Here is a 20,000-nt window from a genome sequence, read left to right as displayed (position 1 = left end):
ACTACTGGCAAAAAACCTAAAACACATTCTTTTCCATGAGGTTATGAAACATGTTATTTCAAAGATAAAAGTATTTTTATCTGTATCTTCTTATATCACTTCATCAAGTCTCCACACTCAGCTCTTTCAAGTCTGGCCTTAAAACCCACCTCTTCCCAAAATAGCCTCCCGTCCCTGCCTCTTCCTTGTCTTTAGTTTCTCCAGTTTTAGAGTTATACGTGCGTGAGAATGACTTGTGCGAAAGCGCTTAGATTTGTCTATGCACAAGATTGAGCGCTATATAAGTACCATTATTATTATTATTATTATTATTATCTCTATGATAAATGAGTCAAAGGAAACACTCAGATGAAATATAAACTGGTAAAGAAAAATACCTTGTAACAATGGAGTTGCATTCATTTTGAATAAAACAGACATGTTCTGGTCCATCCAACATGTGCCAGCAGGATAATAATAATAATAATAATGGATACTTATATAGCACACTATCCAGAAATCTGCTCTAGGTGCTTTACAAAAACGCTTTGTTAACATAAAACATTATATCTATGTTACATACACACACCAAAATATGACCACACACACACACACACACACACACTGCGTACATACATTTTAACAATACATGTGTATCTAACAGCTACCCTAACACATACGCACACATAGGCAGGCACAAACTTACATAAACGCACACGCACACAATACACATTCATATACATGCATGTAGTTAACATAGTCAAGCACAGCTAATGCAAAGGAAGTGGACCTGCCACAATTGAACTTACTGCTGAGGGAAAAGGTGAGTTTTGAGACGAGATTTAAAAGATGCGAGGGAATCAGAATGACGGAGGTTATCAGGGAGCTTGTTATCAGGATGCCCAAATCGAGCACACAGCAATGAAGAGGAGTCCAACACATGACTCTTGACAAAACAACACAGAGGTGAACACTGGCCCAGCGATTTGAACAGCCCTGCCAAGGAGGCAACCGGTTCCACATTCTGAAAACTTAACTGGGGGGGGGGGGGGGGGGGGGGGGAGCCTGATCAGCTTTTCAAACAACCAAATCATCATGGTCTGAGTTCTAGTCTTTCAAAAGAAATTATCTGACACCACAGTCCACTGCACAGATACAGTCTGCAGAATCTCTGGCACTGAAGAAAGAGTGAAGAGCACTGTTACAGAAGAGCGAGGCCCAACAGAAACTTCCTACAATAAAGCTACGTTGTGTTATACCAAGAAAGCAGAGACGGACTAACCACTTGTTCCTCAAGCCTGCACATCCAGCAGCACAAGGCAAGCCCTCACTGGACCCCACAGGAGAAAAGGAAAAGAGGGCGCCCCAGAAACACATGGCGCCGTGACCTGAGGCAGAAGACATAAAGACGACAGGCCACACCTGGGAACAGTTGGAGCAACTGGCACCACAGGCGCCCCAGAAATACATGCTGCCGTGACCTGAGGGCAGAAGACATAAAGACGACAGGCCACACCTGGGAACAGTTGGAGTGACTGGCACCCCAGGCGCCCCAGAAACACATGGCACCGTGACCTGAAGCAGAAGACATAAAGACGACAGGCCACACCTGGAAACAGTTGGAGTGACTGGCACCCCAGGCGCCCCAGAAACACATGGCACCGTGACCTGAAGCAGAAGACATAAAGACGACAGGCCACACCTGGGGACAGTTGGAGTGACTGGCACCCCAGGCGCCCCAGAAATACATGGCGCCGTGACCTGAGGCAGAAGACATAAAGACGACAGGCCACACCTGGAACAGTACAACTGGCACCACAGGCGCCCCAGAAATACATGGCGTCGTGACCTAAGGCAGAAGCTGGAGCAACTGGCACAGGACCGGGATGGCTGGACAGTGCATGTTGGCGGTCTGTGTCCCCGGCAACAGGTGTAGGTGAGTTTAGGTGAGACGCAGATCTCTTCTTCCTTTTTTTTTTTTTTTTTTTTTTTTTTTTTTTGCTGCCCCATCATCTGCACCGTTTCAGTGGCATTACTCCCATGCCGCTCATTTAGATTCCCCCATACACGGCCACACCCGGGTTCATCCGTCAGAGTTCCAGCGTCGGCAGTCCTCAGAGAACCATCAATGTTAGGTCGCCAGAAGGCCACACACCAGAGGAGACCCTGCACTGCTGCTGAGTCACTTTGGTGGTGTTAAGTGGTGCCTGTTCTGTTTTAACGTACTTAGGACACCACCTACTAAGCCCCCTACTAACGACAATAATGACTTAGTTGCGGAGCCAGACTGAGTGACCGTCCCTCCCAGAGTGGAGACCGCCACCACGTCCCTCAAACAACAGCCCCCCATGAATCTGCCGACACGGACGACATTGACAGGACTCACCCCAAGCACGGAAGTGGAGGGGTATCGAAACTGAGGTCACCATGAGAGCAGGGCATGAAAGGCCACAGACTTTGAGACTATTCTTCTTCCTCTTTTCATTTACAAGACCAACATCAGCTTGCTGATGAATCTGCCATGGCTGATGCACGCCAGGTATTTTCATCTTTTCCATAATCCAACAAACGCTGACATGGACTACAGGATCTTTAACATGATCCTCATTGTGTGTATACACACTTAAAGGGGGTTCAGGCACCAGCAGGTCTGCACATATGCTAACGTGGGAGATCGGAAAAACATCCAGTCACCACCCTTTCCCACAGAATGTGCCGAAACTGGGTACCGAACTCAGGACACTGTGGCAAGAATCCAGCACTCTGTCCTTTTGGCCACCACACCCATCTCGTAACATGTGCCATCAAACACTCTGACACTGCATGAACATGTTCAATTCGTATCCTTCAGATTTTCTTCTGACAGACTCCAGCCTACCAGTTGCCACTCACGTATGACATGGACATGCACTTACATAAGCACTCTCCCTCTCTCTCTTCGCTTACTTGAGCAGTCTCTCTATCTCTCTCTTTGCTTATGTGAGCACTCTCTCTCTCTCTTTGCTTAGGTGAGCACTCTTTGCTTAGGTAAGCACTCTCTTCACTTAAGTCAGCATTCTCTCTCTCTCTCTCTATCTATCTCTCTCTCTTTGCTTACACGAGTACTCTCTGTCTCTCTCTCTCTCTGTGTGCTCTTGTGAGCACTCTCCCTCTATCTCTATCTCTCTTCGCTTATGTGAGCACTCTCTCTCTCCACTTACATGAGCATTCTATCTCTTCACTAATGTGAGCACTCTCTCTCTCTCTCTCTCTCTGTTCACTAATGTGAGCACTCTCTATCTCTTCACTAATGTGAGCAGTCTCTCTCTATCTCTCTCTCTCTGTTCACTAATGTGAGCACTCTCTATCTCTTCACTAATGTGAGCAGTCTCTCTCTCTATCTCTTCACTAATGTCAGCACTCTCTATCTCTATCTCTTCACTAATGTCAGCACTCTCTATCTCTATCTCTTCACTAATGTGAGCACTCTCTCTCTCTATCTCTTCACTAATGTGACCTAGCTCTCTCTCTCTCTTCACTAATGTGAGCACTCTCTATATCTCTTCACTAATGTGAGCAGTCTCTATCTCTATCTCTTCACTAATGTGAGCACTCTCTATCTCTATCTCTTCACTAATGTCAGCACTCTCTCTCTCTATCTCTTCACTAATGTCAGCACTCTCTCTCTATCTCTTCACTAATGTCAGCACTCTCTATCTCTATCACTTCACTAGTGTCAGCACTCTCTATCTCTATCACTTCACTAGTGTCAGCACTCTCTATCTCTATCACTTCACTAGTGTCAGCACTCTCTCTATCTGTTCACTAGTGTCAGCACTCTCTGTCTCTATCTCTTCACTAATGTCAGCACTCTCTATCTCTATTTCTTCACTAATGTCAGCACTCTCTATCTCTATATCTGTTCATGGGTACTCTCTCTCTTTACTTCCTTACTCCTTCCCCCACCTGCCTCTCCACCCCCCTCCCGCAACACACCCCCTCAGACACACACACACACACACACACACACACACACACACACACATTCATTCACACAGTGCCACCTGCTAGCCAAATAAGAAAAAAAAAAATCTGCCATCAAGAATTTTATTCAAATGAAAAACGTAACAGAAATATGATGGATGACTGAATTCCAAATGGCAGGAATCAGACTGCAGACACACACACACACACACACACACACACACAAGAGTTTGGGATGAGAGGAGAGAGAAGTGTGGGTTTGGGGGTTGGGGGGGGCGAGGGCGGGGAGGTGGGGGAGGGGGGGGAGGTGGAGAAACAAACAAATTCCTAATAATAAAAAAGTTCATATATAGTTTCAGTAGCTCAAGGAGGCGTCACTGCGTTCGGACAAAACCATATACGCTACACCACATCTGCCAAGCAGATGCCTGACCAGCAGCGTAACCCAACGCGCTTAGTCAGGCCTTCATATATAAAAAGTAGGAAACAAAGTTCACACTCATCCTTCAAAAAAAAAAAAGTATAAAAGTAAACGTCAAAACAAATATTCAAACATTAAGGGGTGGAGGGGAGGGGAGGGGACAAACAGAGAGAGAGAGAGAAAAGAAAGGGAAAGAAAGAGAGAGATATATATAAAATATATATATATATATAAAAGAAGAAGAAAAAAAGTAAGATTAACTCTCTCCATACGAACGGCGAAAGAGACGACGTTAACAGCGTTTCATCCCAATTACCATCATCCAAATATTACAAGCGGAACGCTCTTATATTGAAGAGGTGAATGTTGACAAAGAATACCACAGTTCTGACGACGGAAGCTAAAGGTTGGGTCATTCAGACACCCTCTGGACATCCTAGGGGTCTGTGTAGAGGAGAAGAGAGGACTGGCCGTACTGAGTGAGTTAAAAAATTGTGCAGAAATAAGCTGTGGATCAATACAGGCATTTCACACTGGCCAGGGAGGAAGTTCAGGACTTCAAGCATCTCGGCAGCAAACATCTCAGCTGACAGCAACACTGAGATCTCCATCAGAATCAGTCTCCCAGCCATCTCCATCAGAATCAGTCTCCCAGCCATCTCCATCAGAATCAGTCTCCCAGCCATCTCCATCAGAATCAGTCTCCCAGCCATCTCCATCAGAATCAGTCTCCCAGCCATCTCCATCAGAATCAGAATCAGTCTCCCAGCCATCTCCATCACAATCAGTCTCCCAGCCATCTCCATCAGAATCAGAATCAGTTTCCCAGCCATCTCCGTCAGAATCAGTCTCCCAGCCATCTCCATCAGAATCAGTCTCCCAGCCATCTCCATCAGAATCAGAATCAGTTTCCCAGCCATCTCCATCAGAATCAGTCTCCCAGCCATCTCCATCAGAATCAGAATCAGTTTCCCAGCCATCTCCATCACAATCAGTCTCCCAGCCATCTCCATCAGAATCAGTCTCCCAGCCATGTCCATCAGAATCAGTTTCCCAGCCATCTCCATCACAATCAGTCTCCCAGCCATCTCCATCACAATCAGTCTCCAAGCCCAGGCCTTCAATACACTCCACAAGAACATCTGGAAATCATCAGTCCTGCAGACCAACGCCAAACTGAAAATCTACAAATCAAACACCCCGCCCAGTCCTCCTGCATGCTTTGGAAACCTAGAGAACAAACAAGAAAACTGAAAGCCAGCTTAACTCTCTCCATATGAACGGCGAAAGAGACGACGTTGACAGCGTTTCATCCCAATTACCATCATCAAAATATTGCAAGCGGAACGCTCTTATACTGAAGAGGTGAATGTTGACAAAGAATACCACAATTCTGACGACGGAAGCTAAAGGTTGGGTCATTCAGACACCCACTGGACATCCGAGGGGTCTGTGTAGAGGAGAAGAGAGGACTGGCCGTACTGAGTGAGTTAAATCCTTCGCGAAAGACTGTATCTTCATCAAATTCTCAGACTTCACCGGGAACTGCACATCACCAACAAAGACGTGAGCAGACGCACAGGCACCCACAACATCATGGAGGAGGTGAAACGAGAGATGCTGGAGGTGGTTTGGCCATGTTCTGATATATATGATAGTCAGTCGTGTCCGACTATGACCATCAGAACAGCAGAGGAGGCAACTGCTGTTCCGACTATTTGGGCTAGAGGTGGTTAGGCCATGTTCTGATATATATGATAGTCAGTCGTGTCCGACTATGACCATCAGAACAGCAGAGGAGGCAACTGCTGTTCTGACTATTTGGGCTAGAGGTGGTTAGGCCATGTTCTGATATATACTATGACCATCAGAACAGCAGAGGAGGCAACTGCTGTTCTGACTATTTGGGCTAGAGGTGGTTAGGCCATGTTCTGATATATATGATAGTCAGTCGTGTCCGACTATGACCATCAGAACAGCAGAGGAGGCAACTGCTGTTCCGACTATTTGGGCTAGAATTTGATTACAGTGGAGAGTGTCTTGCCCAAGTACATCCCCACTCTCTCGGGCCAAGAGGGTTTTAGAACAGTCAGCGTTGGGATGGTTCCCAAAGGCCAACTAGCCCACACAGGCTGCAGCACTAAGAGCCAGTGCAATTTTGCCTCCTAGTTTGAGAGTCATAGTCCTTCACAAAAGACTAAGCTGTAAATGGTTTCCCATTGACTGGAGAAACCATTGATAATACAGCTCTCACTTTGCATGTTCTGAAGGTGATGAATAAAACCAGAATTCCTTACGCTGACCTCAGATGGCCTCCACCAGGGAAAGGAAAGGGAGACAAACCACTGGGCACATGGAGAACTGTTGTAGAGGAGACGAAAACAGCAACAAGCAAGACCTAGAAACCTGAAATCAGCCGACTTGCTCAAGACCGAACTGACTGATGAAGATACACTGGAGCTTTATGCTCTGGCTGGATCAAAGAAGATTAACTCATTCTGTTCCAGATACAAGTTAACTCACACCATGGTTACTTTCCCTTTGGACCTGGTACAATTATCATCACAGCAATACACCATTCCAGTTTCGTTTATTCTTGCTTGGTACAGTAGGCATTCTAAACTGAGCTGTTTACGGATTCCGGAAGCATGAAAATGAAGCTTTGTTTGACCGATTAAATCAGACGGGCGCAATAGCCAAGTGGTTAAAGCGTTGGACTTTCAATCTGAGGGTCCCGGGTTTGAATCACGGTGACGGTGCCTGGTGGGTAAAGGGTGGAGATTTTTACGATCTCCCAGGTCAACATATGTGCAGACCTGCTAGTGCCTGAACCCCCTTCGTGTGTAAACGCATGCAGAAGATCAAATATGCACGTTAAAGATCCTGTAATCCATGTCAGCGTTCGGTGGGTTATGGAAACAAAAACATACCCAGCATGCACACCCCCGAAAACGGAGCATGGCTGCCTACATGGCGGGGTAAAAACGGTCATGCACGTAAAAGCCCACTCGTGTACATGCGAGTGTACGTGAGAGTTGCAGCCCACGAAAGCAGAAGAAGAAGAAGACCGATTAAATCGACAATTCTCCATCAATTTTTCCCCGTTTTAGTGAACAACCAGACTTTTACTGCAGTGATCTCGTGTAGTGCTGGTCCAGGGTAGTTGTAGCAGGCAAGTAGCCGTGGGTAAGAATGAGTTAAGTAAATAAGTAAATTCAGGCTGAAGAGAATAACAGTGCAACATGCGCACGGGTCACAGGTCACCACACCACTGTGAGAAAGGAGCAACACATACACAGACCAGCAAGGAACAGGTATATAGGAAACATAGAGCTGTACATTACTGTGGAAAACTTTGTATGACTGACTGCACCACTTTGGGACAGGGTTCTGCTCTGACCGGAAAAGCATACATGGATAAACAAACAAAAACACACAAAAAAAAGAAAAAGAAATAAACACACATATCTAGAAATAAACAAATGGTGGGACTGCACTTTTGTCTCTTTTTTCGTAAGTGCACACACACACACACACACACACACACACACAAACTTGCACATGTACATGCTCACACATAAACACAGAACAAAATACTAGCAGTAGGTACACAGGCACACACTGATCAGAATCAGCAATGAACGCACAAAAAGCAGAAGACACTCAAAAGCCACTCTGTTCTCTATGTGTTAGTGGTAAGGGAAGTGGTAAAGAAAAGCTCTGTTCTCTGTGTTAGTGGTAAGGGAAGTGGTAAAGAAAAGCTCTGTTCTCTCTGTGTTAGTGGTAAGGGAAGTGGTAAAGAAACGCTCTGTTCTCTCCGTGTTAGTGGTAAGGGAAGTGGTAAAGAAAAGCTCTGTTCTCTCTGTGTTAGTGGTAAGGGAAGTGGTAAAGAAAAGCTCTGTTCTCTCTGTGTTAGTGGTAAGGGAAGTGGTAAAGAAAAGCTCTGTTCTCTATGTGTTAGTGGTAAGGGAAGTGGTAAAGAAAAACTGTGTTCTCCGTGTTAGTGGTAAGGGAAGTGGTAAAGAAAAGCTCTGTTCTGTGCTAGTGACAAGGGAAGTGGTAAAGAAATGCTCTGTTCTCTCTGTGTTAGTGGTAAGGGAAGTGGTAAAGAAATGCTCTGTTCTCTCTGTGTTAGTGGTAAGGGAAGTGGTAAAGAAAAGCTCTGTTCTCCGTGTTAGTGGTAAGGGAAGTGGTAAAGAAAAGCTCTGTTCTCTCTGTGTTAGTGGTAAGGGAAGTGGTAAAGAAAAGCTCTGTTCTGTGTTAGTGGTAAGGGAAGTGGTAAAGAAAAGCTCTGTTCTCTCTGTGTTAGTGGTAAGGGAAGTGGTAAAGAAACACTCTGTTCTCTCTGTGTTAGTGGTAAGGGAAGTGGTAAAGAAAAGCTCTGTTCTCTATGTGTTAGTGGTAAGGGAAGTGGTAAAGAAAAGCTCTGTTCTCCGTGTTAGTGGTAAGGGAAGTGGTAAAGAAAAGCTCTGTTCTCCGTGTTAGTGGTAAGGGAAGTGGTAAAGAAAAGCTCTGTTCTCCGTGTTAGTGGTAAGGGAAGTGGTAAAGAAAAGCTCTGTTCTCTCTGTGTTAGTGGTAAGGGAAGTGGTAAAGAAAAGCTCTGTTCTCTCTGTGTTAGTGGTAAGGGAAGTGGTAAAGAAACGCTCTGTTCTCTCCGTGTTAGTGGTAAGGGAAGTGGTAAAGAAAAGCTCTGTTCTCTCTGTGTTAGTGGTAAGGGAAGTGGTAAAGAAAAGCTCTGTTCTCTCTGTGTTAGTGGTAAGGGAAGTGGTAAAGAAAAGCTCTGTTCTCCGTGTTAGTGGTAAGGGAAGTGGTAAAGAAAAGCTCTGTTCTCTCTGTGTTAGTGGTAAGGGAAGTGGTAAAGAAAAGCTCACTCTGTTCTCTCTGTGCTAGTGGTAAGGGAAGTGGGTAAAGAAACGCTCTGTTCTCTCTGGTGTTAGTGGTAAGGGAAGTTGGTAAAGAAAAGCTCTGTTCTCTCTGTGTTAGTGGGTAAGGGAAGTGGTAAAGAAACACCTGTTCTCTCTGTGCTAGTGGTAAAGGGAAGTGGTAAAAGAAAAGCTCTGTTCTCCGTGTTTAGTGGTAAGGGAAGTGGTAAAGAAAAGCTCTGTTCTCTCTGTGTTAGTGGTAAGGGAAGTGGTAAAGAAAAGCTCTGTTCTCTATGTGTTAGTGGTAAGTATGTGGTAAAGAAACGCTCTGTTCTCCGTGTTAGTGGTAAGGGAAGTGGTAAAGAAAAGCTCTGTTCTCCGTGTTAGTGGTAAGGGAAGTGGTAAAAGAAAATCTCTGTTCTCCGGTGTTAGTGGTAAGGGAAGTGGTAAAGAAAAGCTCTGTTCTCTCTGTGTTAGTGGTAAGGGAAGTGGTAAAGAAACACTCTGTTCTCTCTGTGCTAGTGGTAAGGGAAGTGGTAAAGAAAAGCTCTGTTCTCCGTGTTAGTGGTAAGGGAAGTGGTAAAGAAAAGCTCTGTTCTCTCTGTGTTAGTGGTAAGGGAAGTGGTAAAGAAAAGCTCTGTTCTCTATGTGTTAGTGGTAAGGGAAGTGGTAAAGAAAAGCTCTGTTCTCCGTGTTAGTGGTAAGGGAAGTGGTAAAGAAAAGCTCTGTTCTCTCTGTGTTAGTGGTAAGGGAAGTGGTAAAGAAAAGCTCTGTTCTCTATGTGTTAGTGGTAAGGGAAGTGGTAAAGAAAAGCTCTGTTCTCGTGTTAGTGGTAAGGGAAGTGGTAAAGAAACGCTCTGTTCTCTCGTGTTAGTGGTAAGGGAAGTGGTAAAGAAAAGCTCTGTTCTCTCTGTGTTAGTGGTAAGGGAAGTGGTAAAGAAAAGCTCTGTTCTGTGTTAGTGGTAAGGGAAGTGGTAAAGAAAAGCTCTGTTCTGTGTTAGTGGTAAGGGAAGTGGTAAAGAAAAGCTCTGTTCTGTGCTAGTGACAAGGGAAGTGGTAAAGAAATGCTCTGTTCTCTCTGTGTTAGTGGTAAGGGAAGTGGTAAAGAAACGCTCTGTTCTCTCTGTGTTAGTGGTAAGGGAAGTGGTAAAGAAACGCTCTGTTCTCTATGTGTTAGTGGTAAGGGAAATGGTAAAGAAACGCTCTGTTCTCTGTGTGTTAGTGGTAAGGGAAATGGTAAAGAAACACTCTGTTCTGTGTTAGTGGTAAGGGAAGTGGTAAAGAAACGCTCTGTTCTCTATGTGTTAGTGGTAAGGGAAGTGGTAAAGAAACACTCTGTTCCCTCTGTGTTAGTGGTAAGGGAAGTGGTAAAGAAACGCTCTGTTCTCTATGTGTTAGTGGTAAGGGATGTAGTTAAAGAAAAGCTCTGTTCTCTCTGTGTTAGTGGTAAGGGTAGTGGTAAAAAAAACAACCTCTGTTCTCTCTGTGTTAGCAGCAAGGGAAGCGGTGAAGAAAAGCTCTGTTCTCTCTGTGTTAGCGGCAAGGGAAGTGGTAGCGGTAACACTCTGTTCTCTCTCTGTGCGTGTTACAAGTAAGAAAAGTTGTAGATGAAGGCTCCGCCCTCTCTGGTATTGTTCAGCATGAGAGGGGCGTCATTACTAACTGTGATGGGCGCGGGGCGGTGACCATTCAGGGCCTGGGCGTAGTACTCTCCCTTGTCCATGGTGTCGAGAAAGACGAAGCCCTGAAGCACAAGAACCGAACCAACAACACCGTTTAAAACCAAATCATGCATGCAGGTTTCCATACACCCCCCCCACCACCACCACCTGTCCCTTTGTCCAGGACAACTAAGTCTTCTGGGGCCGTATTCAAGAGACCTTCATGCCTACGGGTAAATGTGTACTTGCGGGTAATCTGCTTAAGGCAAAGCAAACTGCCTGACAGTAAGCAATATCTGGTATTCAGGAACACAAAAGCCAACCCACAGGTCTACAAACACGATGGCAACTTACTTTTACTATCTGAAAAAGGTGACTGCCCACAAAGCAGTGGTAAATACGGTGGATTCTTTTGTTGAGGGAAAACATGCGTGCTTTGCGGATTGCGCATGTTTTACTAACCCTCTCCAACAACGCTCTGAACTGCATCGGGGTGAGAAAAGCATGCACAAAAGGGAATCACCAGGATTTTTAATTACAGACGATGGGTTAGCTACCCGAGTGCAACGCGCACGTTTTGAATAGGTAAGATAAACTGTACCCTCGGGTCCCTGCCATGTCAAGGGTAACTTGTCTCAAGGCAAAATCAGGTTTGTCTTGAATACAGCCCCTGGGGAACAAGTGTGACTGCTCTCTCCACCTGTTTTGGGAAAACCAATTTCTGACCATCGGTGAATGGGCAACTGAGCAGTCACCTTCAGAGAACAGTAATCACACTTTCCCCCCCTCCCATTTTCAATATAACACCTCCATCCCTCTGTCCAAGTTCTTCTCTGGTAGTTTACTTTCATTAACCTTCCCTTTACTTTGAAAAAAAAAAAAAAGTAAGTAGAATTTTTGCGGGGACAAGTAGATTTTTATATCAACTTGTTCCCAGGACACATTAAAAATTACCTGGGAATTTCCAGATTTTTATATCAACTTGTATCCAGACCACATTAAAAATTACCTGGGAATTCCCAGCCCTGTCAAAAGGTGCTGCTTATAACCCAGCTGCCCTTGACAGTGCTGTTACATCACTGACCACCCATCGGTTCTTAAAACGAGTCAAAAGAGAAACCAAAATAATGTTAAAAGGTCTCAAACAGAATAATGTGAACTCTTGCACCACCAACTTTCTGAGTCAGTAAAATCTGGTACAAACATACGTCACCATGTTGAATGCAGATGAAGCCTAAACACACAATGTGGGTTGCTGTACTCGGGGCGACAGGCGCAATAGCTGAGTGGTTAAAGTGTTGGAATGTCAATCTGAGGGTCCCGGGTTCGAATCACGGTGACAGCGCCTGGTGGGTAAAGGGTGGAGTTTTTTTACGATCTCCCAGGTCAACATATGTGCAGACCTGCTAGTGCCTGAACCCCCTTCATGTGTATATAAAAGCAGAAGATCAAATACGCACGTTAAAGATCCTGTAATCCATGTCAGCGTTCGGTGGGTTATGGAAACAAGAACATACCCAGCATGCACACCCCCAAAAACGGAGTATGGCTGCCTACATGGCGGGGTAAAAACGGTCATACACGTAAAAGCCCACTCGTGTGCATACGAGTGAACGCAGAAGAAGAAGTACTCGGGGCGACGAGACAGGTTTTGTAATTGTGGGAGCATGATAACACCATGTCATTTTCAGTGGATGTCATGCCTTGACTTTTCCTCTTCTTCTTTTTTTTTTTTTTTTTTCTTTTTTTTTTTTTTTAAATACTGTATTTTGATTTTTCCACCAGCAAACAAGCTGATAACAGCAGAAGGAAAACTCAAGACCCTGACGCAAACCTGGGGTTCCGTTCCGAGACTGGCTCAAAACAAGACATTAGCAGAACTTCACTGCCGCCCTGCATGCTAAAGTGCATAAAGGGCAGTAAGTAAGCAAAGAAGTACAGAGATGCCAACCACTGTCAAGTGTTTGTGGGTGTATGTGTGAATGTGTTTCTTCGTGTTTTACATTTATTTGCTTATTTATCATCATTGTTGTCTTATTCATTTACTTATTTATTTTTTTATTATTATTATTATTATTACTACCTTTTTTCATATTATAATTATTATTTATTTATTTATCTATTTATGTATTTATTTACTTATTCATGTATGCTTATCTATTATTTATCAACCTTTTTTTTTCTTTTTTTTTCTCAAGGCCTGACTAAGCGCATTGGGCTACGCCGCTGGTCAGGCATCTGCTTGGCAGAAGTGGTGCAGCGTATATGGATTTGTCAGAACGCAGTGACGCCTCCTTGAGCTACTGAAACTGAAACTGAAACTGTGGGAACAATCAGGAAGTTTGGTTGGAATATTTTGAATCTCGGTAGGAACATTCAGACTCCGAAACACATCAGCAATCCATGGGCACATGACGCTGCTTGACCCGAGAAGGAAGGAATTTTTTGTTTAATGTCCCGTCACACATATCGGTGATTGAAGACATTTTGTAAAAGTATTTATGAATACATCTGAGTATTATCGGTTAGAAGGGGTGGGAGATGTGGATGAATGGAGGGTTGGGGGAAACTGGGCAAATGAGGGTAAAAATGTGGGTGAAATTTGAAAGAAAAACAAAACAAACAAACAAAACAAAAAAAAACCCTCTAAATACAGTTACAGGAAATTACTTAAAGGACTTCGTAAAAGAGAAGTCGTTAAACTGACAAGCGAAACAACTGATAATGAATGCAAAAAGTCAAAAACATCAACGTTCTCAGTCACTTGTGAAGACACACTTTTGTGTACAAAAGGCTTCATCAAGCTACAGTGAAAAATTATATGCTCAATTGTCAGGTTATTAAAACATATACACTGCTTGACCCGAGACGCCGGCTTGATTTAGCCACATTCTCTTTTTGTTCGGGCAAACAATTAGGCTAACTGGTCCACTCAAAGCTGTTTCAATGTAACTACGCTCGCGATTAGCTGAGCATCATCACGCGAGACCAAGGTTTGGTAGTAGTGACTGCCCTGGCATCGTGATCGATAGGTCTAGAGTGTCTGGGTAATAATGTTACAACAGGAAAGCATGTCACCATGCTACGTTGTCAAAAACGAACTCGTCAGAACAATTTTGACATTGGCGTATCGTCGGAACAAAAACTGCCATCGATTGTAACAAAAACATGGCAAAAATCGTAACAGCTGGCATCTCTGGAAGAGTCAAATCATTTTCTCTTTCAGCGACACTGTAGGTATTCTTGTATCCTTGCATCTTGACCCTTCCCTCCCTCTCTCCTGCCTGTAACCCTACCACCCCCACCCTCCACACCCACCTTTTTGTTGGTGTACTCCAGGTACTGGCGGTACAGCTCTCGGTGACGGCGCTCCGTCTCCTTGTAGTCTGAGCTGTACACGGCCTGCAGGACCTTGCGCCGCAGGGGTTCAAACACGCGGCTGTTCCACGTCTTGTGCAGCATCTCCCTCTTCCTCAGGGCCAGCATGTCCACCCGGCCCAGGTACTGGTCCACGTCCTGCGTCACACGTGTGTGGTGGTCACGCATCACACACATGGTGTGCACACATCACGCATCACACACATGGTGTGCACACATCACACACATGGTGTGCACACATCACACATCACACACATGGTGTGCACACATCACACATATACACCACACACACATCACGCATCACACACATGGTGTTCACACATCACACACATGGTGTTTACACATCACACATCACACACATGGTGTGCACACATCACACATATACACCACACACACATCACGCATCACACACATGGTGTTCACACATCACACATCACACACATGGTGTTTACACATCACACATCACACACATGGTGTGCACACATCACACATATACACCACACACACATCACGCATCACACACATGGTGTTCACACATCACACACATGGTGTTTACACATCACACATCACACACATGGTGTGCACACATCACACATATACACCACACACACATCACGCATCACACACATGGTGTGCACGCATCACACACATGGTGTTCACACATCACACACACGTGGTGTTCACACATCACACACATGGTGTGCACACATCATGCATCACACACATGGTGTTCACACATCAACCATCACACATATGGTGTACACATCACAAATCATACACATCACACACATGGTGTGCACAAATCACTACCACACATACATCACACATCACAAACACACATCACACAAACACACATCACATACCTCACACATCACACACACACACACATCACACACACACATCAGCGAGCTCAGATTCTCTCACTTCCTATGCGGACACGTTTCCGTCTAGGGCCGGCCATCACATACATATACACAATACACACAACATAAAGTGCGAGACATATAATAATCAAACACAAAAACAACAAGAGAGGCAAGCACTTCAAGACTCACTTGTGATAAATTAAGTCCCCTAGCATTAATTACAGAATAATTTCCCTTTTTTACTATCTGCACCAAAACGTTTGCAAAATAAATAAAAATTCAATGCTTAGCAAAAGAAGTTCCTGTTTGAACAAAAAATGATAATAATGACTCCTCTTGTTGTTGGGTCAGAATAAGAGGTCAAAGTGCCAAGTTTAGAGAATACAAAAAATATAAATATAACAGTAAATGCAGTTTGCATATAATTAGGCTTCTTTTTTAATTTTTTTGTGCCCATCCCAGAGGTGCAATATTGTTTTAAACAAGATGACTGGAAAGAACTGAATTTTTTCTATTTTTATGCCAAATTTGGTGTCAACTGACAAAGTATTTGCAGAGAAAATGTAAATGTTAAAGTTTACCACGGACACACACACACACACGGACACACACACACACACACACACACACACACAGAGACAACTGAACACCGGGTTAAAACATAGACTCACTTTGTTTACACAAGTGAGTCAAAAACTAAGTGGTAATTACAAGTAATAGAAGGGGGGATGGTGGGAGGGGGAATCATGTATCAAAAAAAAAGAGGAGAGAGGTTTACTTTGACAAAGGTGTTTTCCATATCCAGCAGAGGAGCACACAGGTTGTTCAGGGGCTCCTTCTCCTTGTTGTCAAAGTCCTGTTGATGATGACACAAGCGTTCTGTTTATCTGCTGGTTTTCATGTGGATACTGTTTGCTGATCTCTATCATTATATATGATTCCAAATCTGTTCTTTGCATTTTTTTTTTGTGCGGGCGTGGGGGGCGGGGGGGAGTTGGTGTTTCGCTTGTTTGTTTGTTTGTTTATATACGTGTGTGTGTGTGTGTGTGTGTGTGTGTGTGTGTTTTATGCATTTTTTTTTTTTTTTTGTTGGTTTGTTTTGTTCTGTTTTGTTTTTCTCTACCCCCGAAAACAGAGTATGGCTGCCTAAAAGGTGGGGGGAAAAAACGGTCATACACATAAAAGCCCAACTGTGTGTACATACAAGTGAACGTGGGAGTTGCAGCCCATGAACGAAGAAGACGAAGAAGTCTGATATGTACATGTATCATAGAAACAAATAGAAAATATGTTAAAAAAAAAACAAAAAAACCATGTTGACAACAACATTCATTCATTCATTATGCCCATTGCTCTGGTGGAGCATAGGCCATCAACGATCCCTCGCCATCACACTCTGTTCTAGGCTGTTCTGGCCATTCCAGTCCAGTTGGTCCCTTGCTGCTTCAGCTCTGCCTCAGTATCTCGCCTCCAGCTGTTGCGAGGCCGGCCTCTCTTCCTCTTTCCCTGCGGGTTCCAGGTCACAGCTTGGTGTGTGATGCTGGACACTGGCTTCCTAAGGGTGTGTCCGATCCAGCCCCACTTCCTCCGCAGTATCCGCTTGGCCACTGGCTCCTGTCCCGCTCGCTCCCACAGATCTTCGTTTCGGATCTTCTCCTGCCATTGGATCTTGTAGATGCGCCTCAGACAGGTGCTGAAGAATGTCTGAATCTTCTGCTGCATCGTCTGTGTTGTTCGCCATGTGTTGACAACAACAATCCATGATTTTTATCATTGTCCATCCTCACACTCTGCTCATGGACACAGCACTGGTCACAAGGGGTCACTCCGCATGCACACGGCTATGGGCAGATCTACGTGTTGAAGGTTAACTCTGTCCATACGAACGGCGAAAGAGACGACGTTGACAGCGTTTCACCCCAATTACCATCATCAAAATATTGCAAGTGGAAGGCTCTTATACTGAAGATGTGAATGTTGACAAAGAATACCACAATTCTGATGACGGAAGCTAAAGGTTGGGTCATTCAGACACCCACTGGACACCCGAGGGGTCTGTGTAGAGGAGAAGAGAGGACTGGCCGTACTGAGTGAGTTAAAAAGTCCCACTGCATTCTACAGCCATCGCTGCATTGAACTCATATCCACAGTGTCTAGGACTCGGTAATAATATTAGTATTTATATAGCGCTGAATCTTGTGCAGAGACAAATCAAAGCGCTTTCGCACCAGTCATTCACACGCATGCATAACTCTAAAACTGTAGAAACTAAAGACAAGGAAGGGCAGGCAAGGGAGGCTATTTTGGGAAGAGGTGGGTTTTAAGGCCAGACTTGAAAGAGCTGAGTGTGGAGACTTGACGAAGCGAAAGAGGAAGTTCATTCCGATCGCAAGGTCCAAAAACAGAGAAAGAACGGCGGCCAACAGTTGAGTGTTTGAATCTGGGTATGCGTAAACAGAGTGGATCCAAAGCCGATTGTGGTGAGCGAGATGGAGTGTAGAGGTGAAGACAGCCACAGAGATAGGAAGGGGCAGTTTTGTGAATACATCTATAACATAGAGTGCTGATCTTGTACTTTATTCGGTGTGAGACAGGGAGCCAGTGGAGATGTTGCAAAAGAGGAGTGATGTGCTCAGGAAGGCAGTGGCCCGGTGCTCTTCCCCCAACAATAGTCAGGACCCCCACTGACTCCTGGGTAGAGTGAGGAAAATGGGAGTAAAGTGTCTTTCCCACAGGACGTAACACCTTGCTGTGAAACAGGACTCTGAACTCTGATCACTGGTGGAACACTGGATCACAAGTCCAATAAAACTGGTGACTCTTTTAGCCGTTTACACATTTTTTTTTTGGTTTGTTTTGTTTTGTTTTACACAATATTATCTGTACACAAACACTGATGAATAAAGTTTCAGTTTCAGTTTCAGCAGCTCAAGGACGCGTCACTGCGTTCGGACAAATCCATATACGCTACACCACATCTGCCAAGCCTGACCCAACGCGCTTAGTCAGGCCTTGAGGAAAAAAAAAAGGGTGAATAAATAACAGATAAATAAAATTTTTAAAAAACTAAAAAAAACTACTACTAATAATAATAATGTGTATAAGGCGCAAAAACTTGATGAAGTCAACTATAACTGTATAAGCGTACATAAATAAATAAATAATAATTTTATTATAAAAAAAAAGAAAAAAAGTAGTAATAATAATAATAATAAAAATAGAAATAAAAATATTTTTTAAAAAGACAACAATGATGATAAATAAGCAAATAAATGTAAAACATGGAGACACACATTCACCCACACACCCACATATGCATAACAGATATGCACCAAACATGCAAGTTTCACAGATATGAAAGCACAGTCAAATAACACATCGCTGCATTGAACTCATATTCACAGTGTCTAGGACTCGGTACAGGAAGGCAGTGGCCCGGTGCTCTCCCCCCAACAGCAGTCAGGACCCCCACTGACACCTGGGTAGAGTGAGGAAAATGGGAGTAAAGTGTCTTTCCCACAGGACGTAACACCTTGCTGTGAACCAGGACTCTGAACTCTGACCACTGGTGGAACACTGGATCACAAGTCCAATAAAACTGGTGACTCTTTTAGCCGTTTACACATTTTTTTTTTTTTTTTTTTGGTTTGTTTGTTTCTTTGTTTGTTTTACACAATATCATCTGTACACAAACACTGATGAATAAAGTTTCAGTTTCAGTTTCAGTAGCTCAAGGAGGCGTCACTGCTCAGGCCTTGAAAAAAAAAAAAGGGTGAATAAGTAATAGATAAATACATAAAAAATAAAAATTTAAAAAAACCTAATAATAATAATAATAATATGTATAAGGCGCAAAAACTTGATGAAGTCAACTATAAGCGTACATAAATAAATAAATAATAATTTTATTATAAAAAAAAAGAAGAAAAAAGTAGTAATAATAATAATAATAAAAATAGAAATAAAAATTTTTTTTTAATGACAACAAAAAAGACAACAATGATGATAAATAAGCAAATAAATGTAAAACATGGAGACACACATTCACACACACACCCACATATGCATAACAGATATGCACCAAACATGCAAGTTTCACAGATATGAAAGCACAGTCAAATAACACATCGCTGCATTGAACTCATATTCACAGTGTCTAGGACTCGGTACAGGAAGGCAGTGGCCCGGTGCTCTCCCCCCAACAGCAGTCAGGACCCCCACTGACACCTGGGTAGAGTGAGGAAATTCGGAGTAAAGTGTCTTTCCCACAGGACGTAACACCTTGCTGTGAACCAGGACTCTGAACCCTGACCACTGGTGGAACACTGGATCACAAGTCCAATAAAACTGGTGACTCTTTTAGCCGTTTACACCTTTTTTGGGGGGGGGGTTGTTTTGTTTTGTTTTACACAATATTATCTGTACACAAACACTGATGAATAAAGTTTCAGTTTCAGTTTCAGCAGCTCAAGGAGGCGTCACTGCGTTCGGACAAATCCATATACGCTACACCACATCTGCCAAGCAGATGCCTGACCAGCAGCGTAACCCAACGCGCTTAGTCAGGCCTTGAGGAAAAAAAAAAGTAAATAAATAATGGATAAATACATAAAAAAGAACTACTACTAATAATAATAATATGTCTATTCTTATTCTACTCATATTACAGTGTTTCAAAGGCACTGCTTCTGTTCCTTCAAATGTCTTAAAAAAAATAAATCTTTTTGTTGTTGTCGTCAACATGGATCAGTGAAGAAAGGGACTGTGGAGTCGGGGAGGTGGAGGGGTTGGGAGTGCGGGGGGGGGTGGGGGGGGGGGGTGCATTAACGCAGCAGATCACTACAGTATATCACCACTCTTTTCTTTTCTC

General features: G+C 43.8%; 1 protein-coding gene across 5 annotated transcripts in view; it reads right to left on the bottom strand.

Moving 5' to 3' along the window:
• Window positions 1-20,000, bottom strand: part of LOC143283052 (protein FAM228B-like) — a 39,544-nt gene that overhangs the window by 12,655 nt on the left and 6,889 nt on the right. For all 5 annotated transcript variants that reach the window (XM_076589057.1, XM_076589060.1, XM_076589061.1 and 2 more), the window contains exons 3-5: window positions 15,909-15,986; window positions 14,205-14,402; window positions 10,889-10,969 (exon numbers count right to left, since the gene is read on the bottom strand). In XM_076589057.1, the coding sequence (XP_076445172.1) occupies window positions 10,889-10,969; window positions 14,205-14,402; window positions 15,909-15,986 (357 nt within the window). The remainder of the gene's footprint in view (window positions 1-10,888; window positions 10,970-14,204; window positions 14,403-15,908; window positions 15,987-20,000) is intronic.

This window comes from Babylonia areolata, chromosome 6 (assembly GCF_041734735.1).
Source record: "Babylonia areolata isolate BAREFJ2019XMU chromosome 6, ASM4173473v1, whole genome shotgun sequence".
Taxonomy (NCBI): Eukaryota; Metazoa; Mollusca; class Gastropoda; order Neogastropoda; family Buccinidae; genus Babylonia; species Babylonia areolata.
The sequence above is the reverse complement of the archived record's forward strand: the minus strand, read 5'-3'. Positions and strand labels throughout refer to the sequence as shown.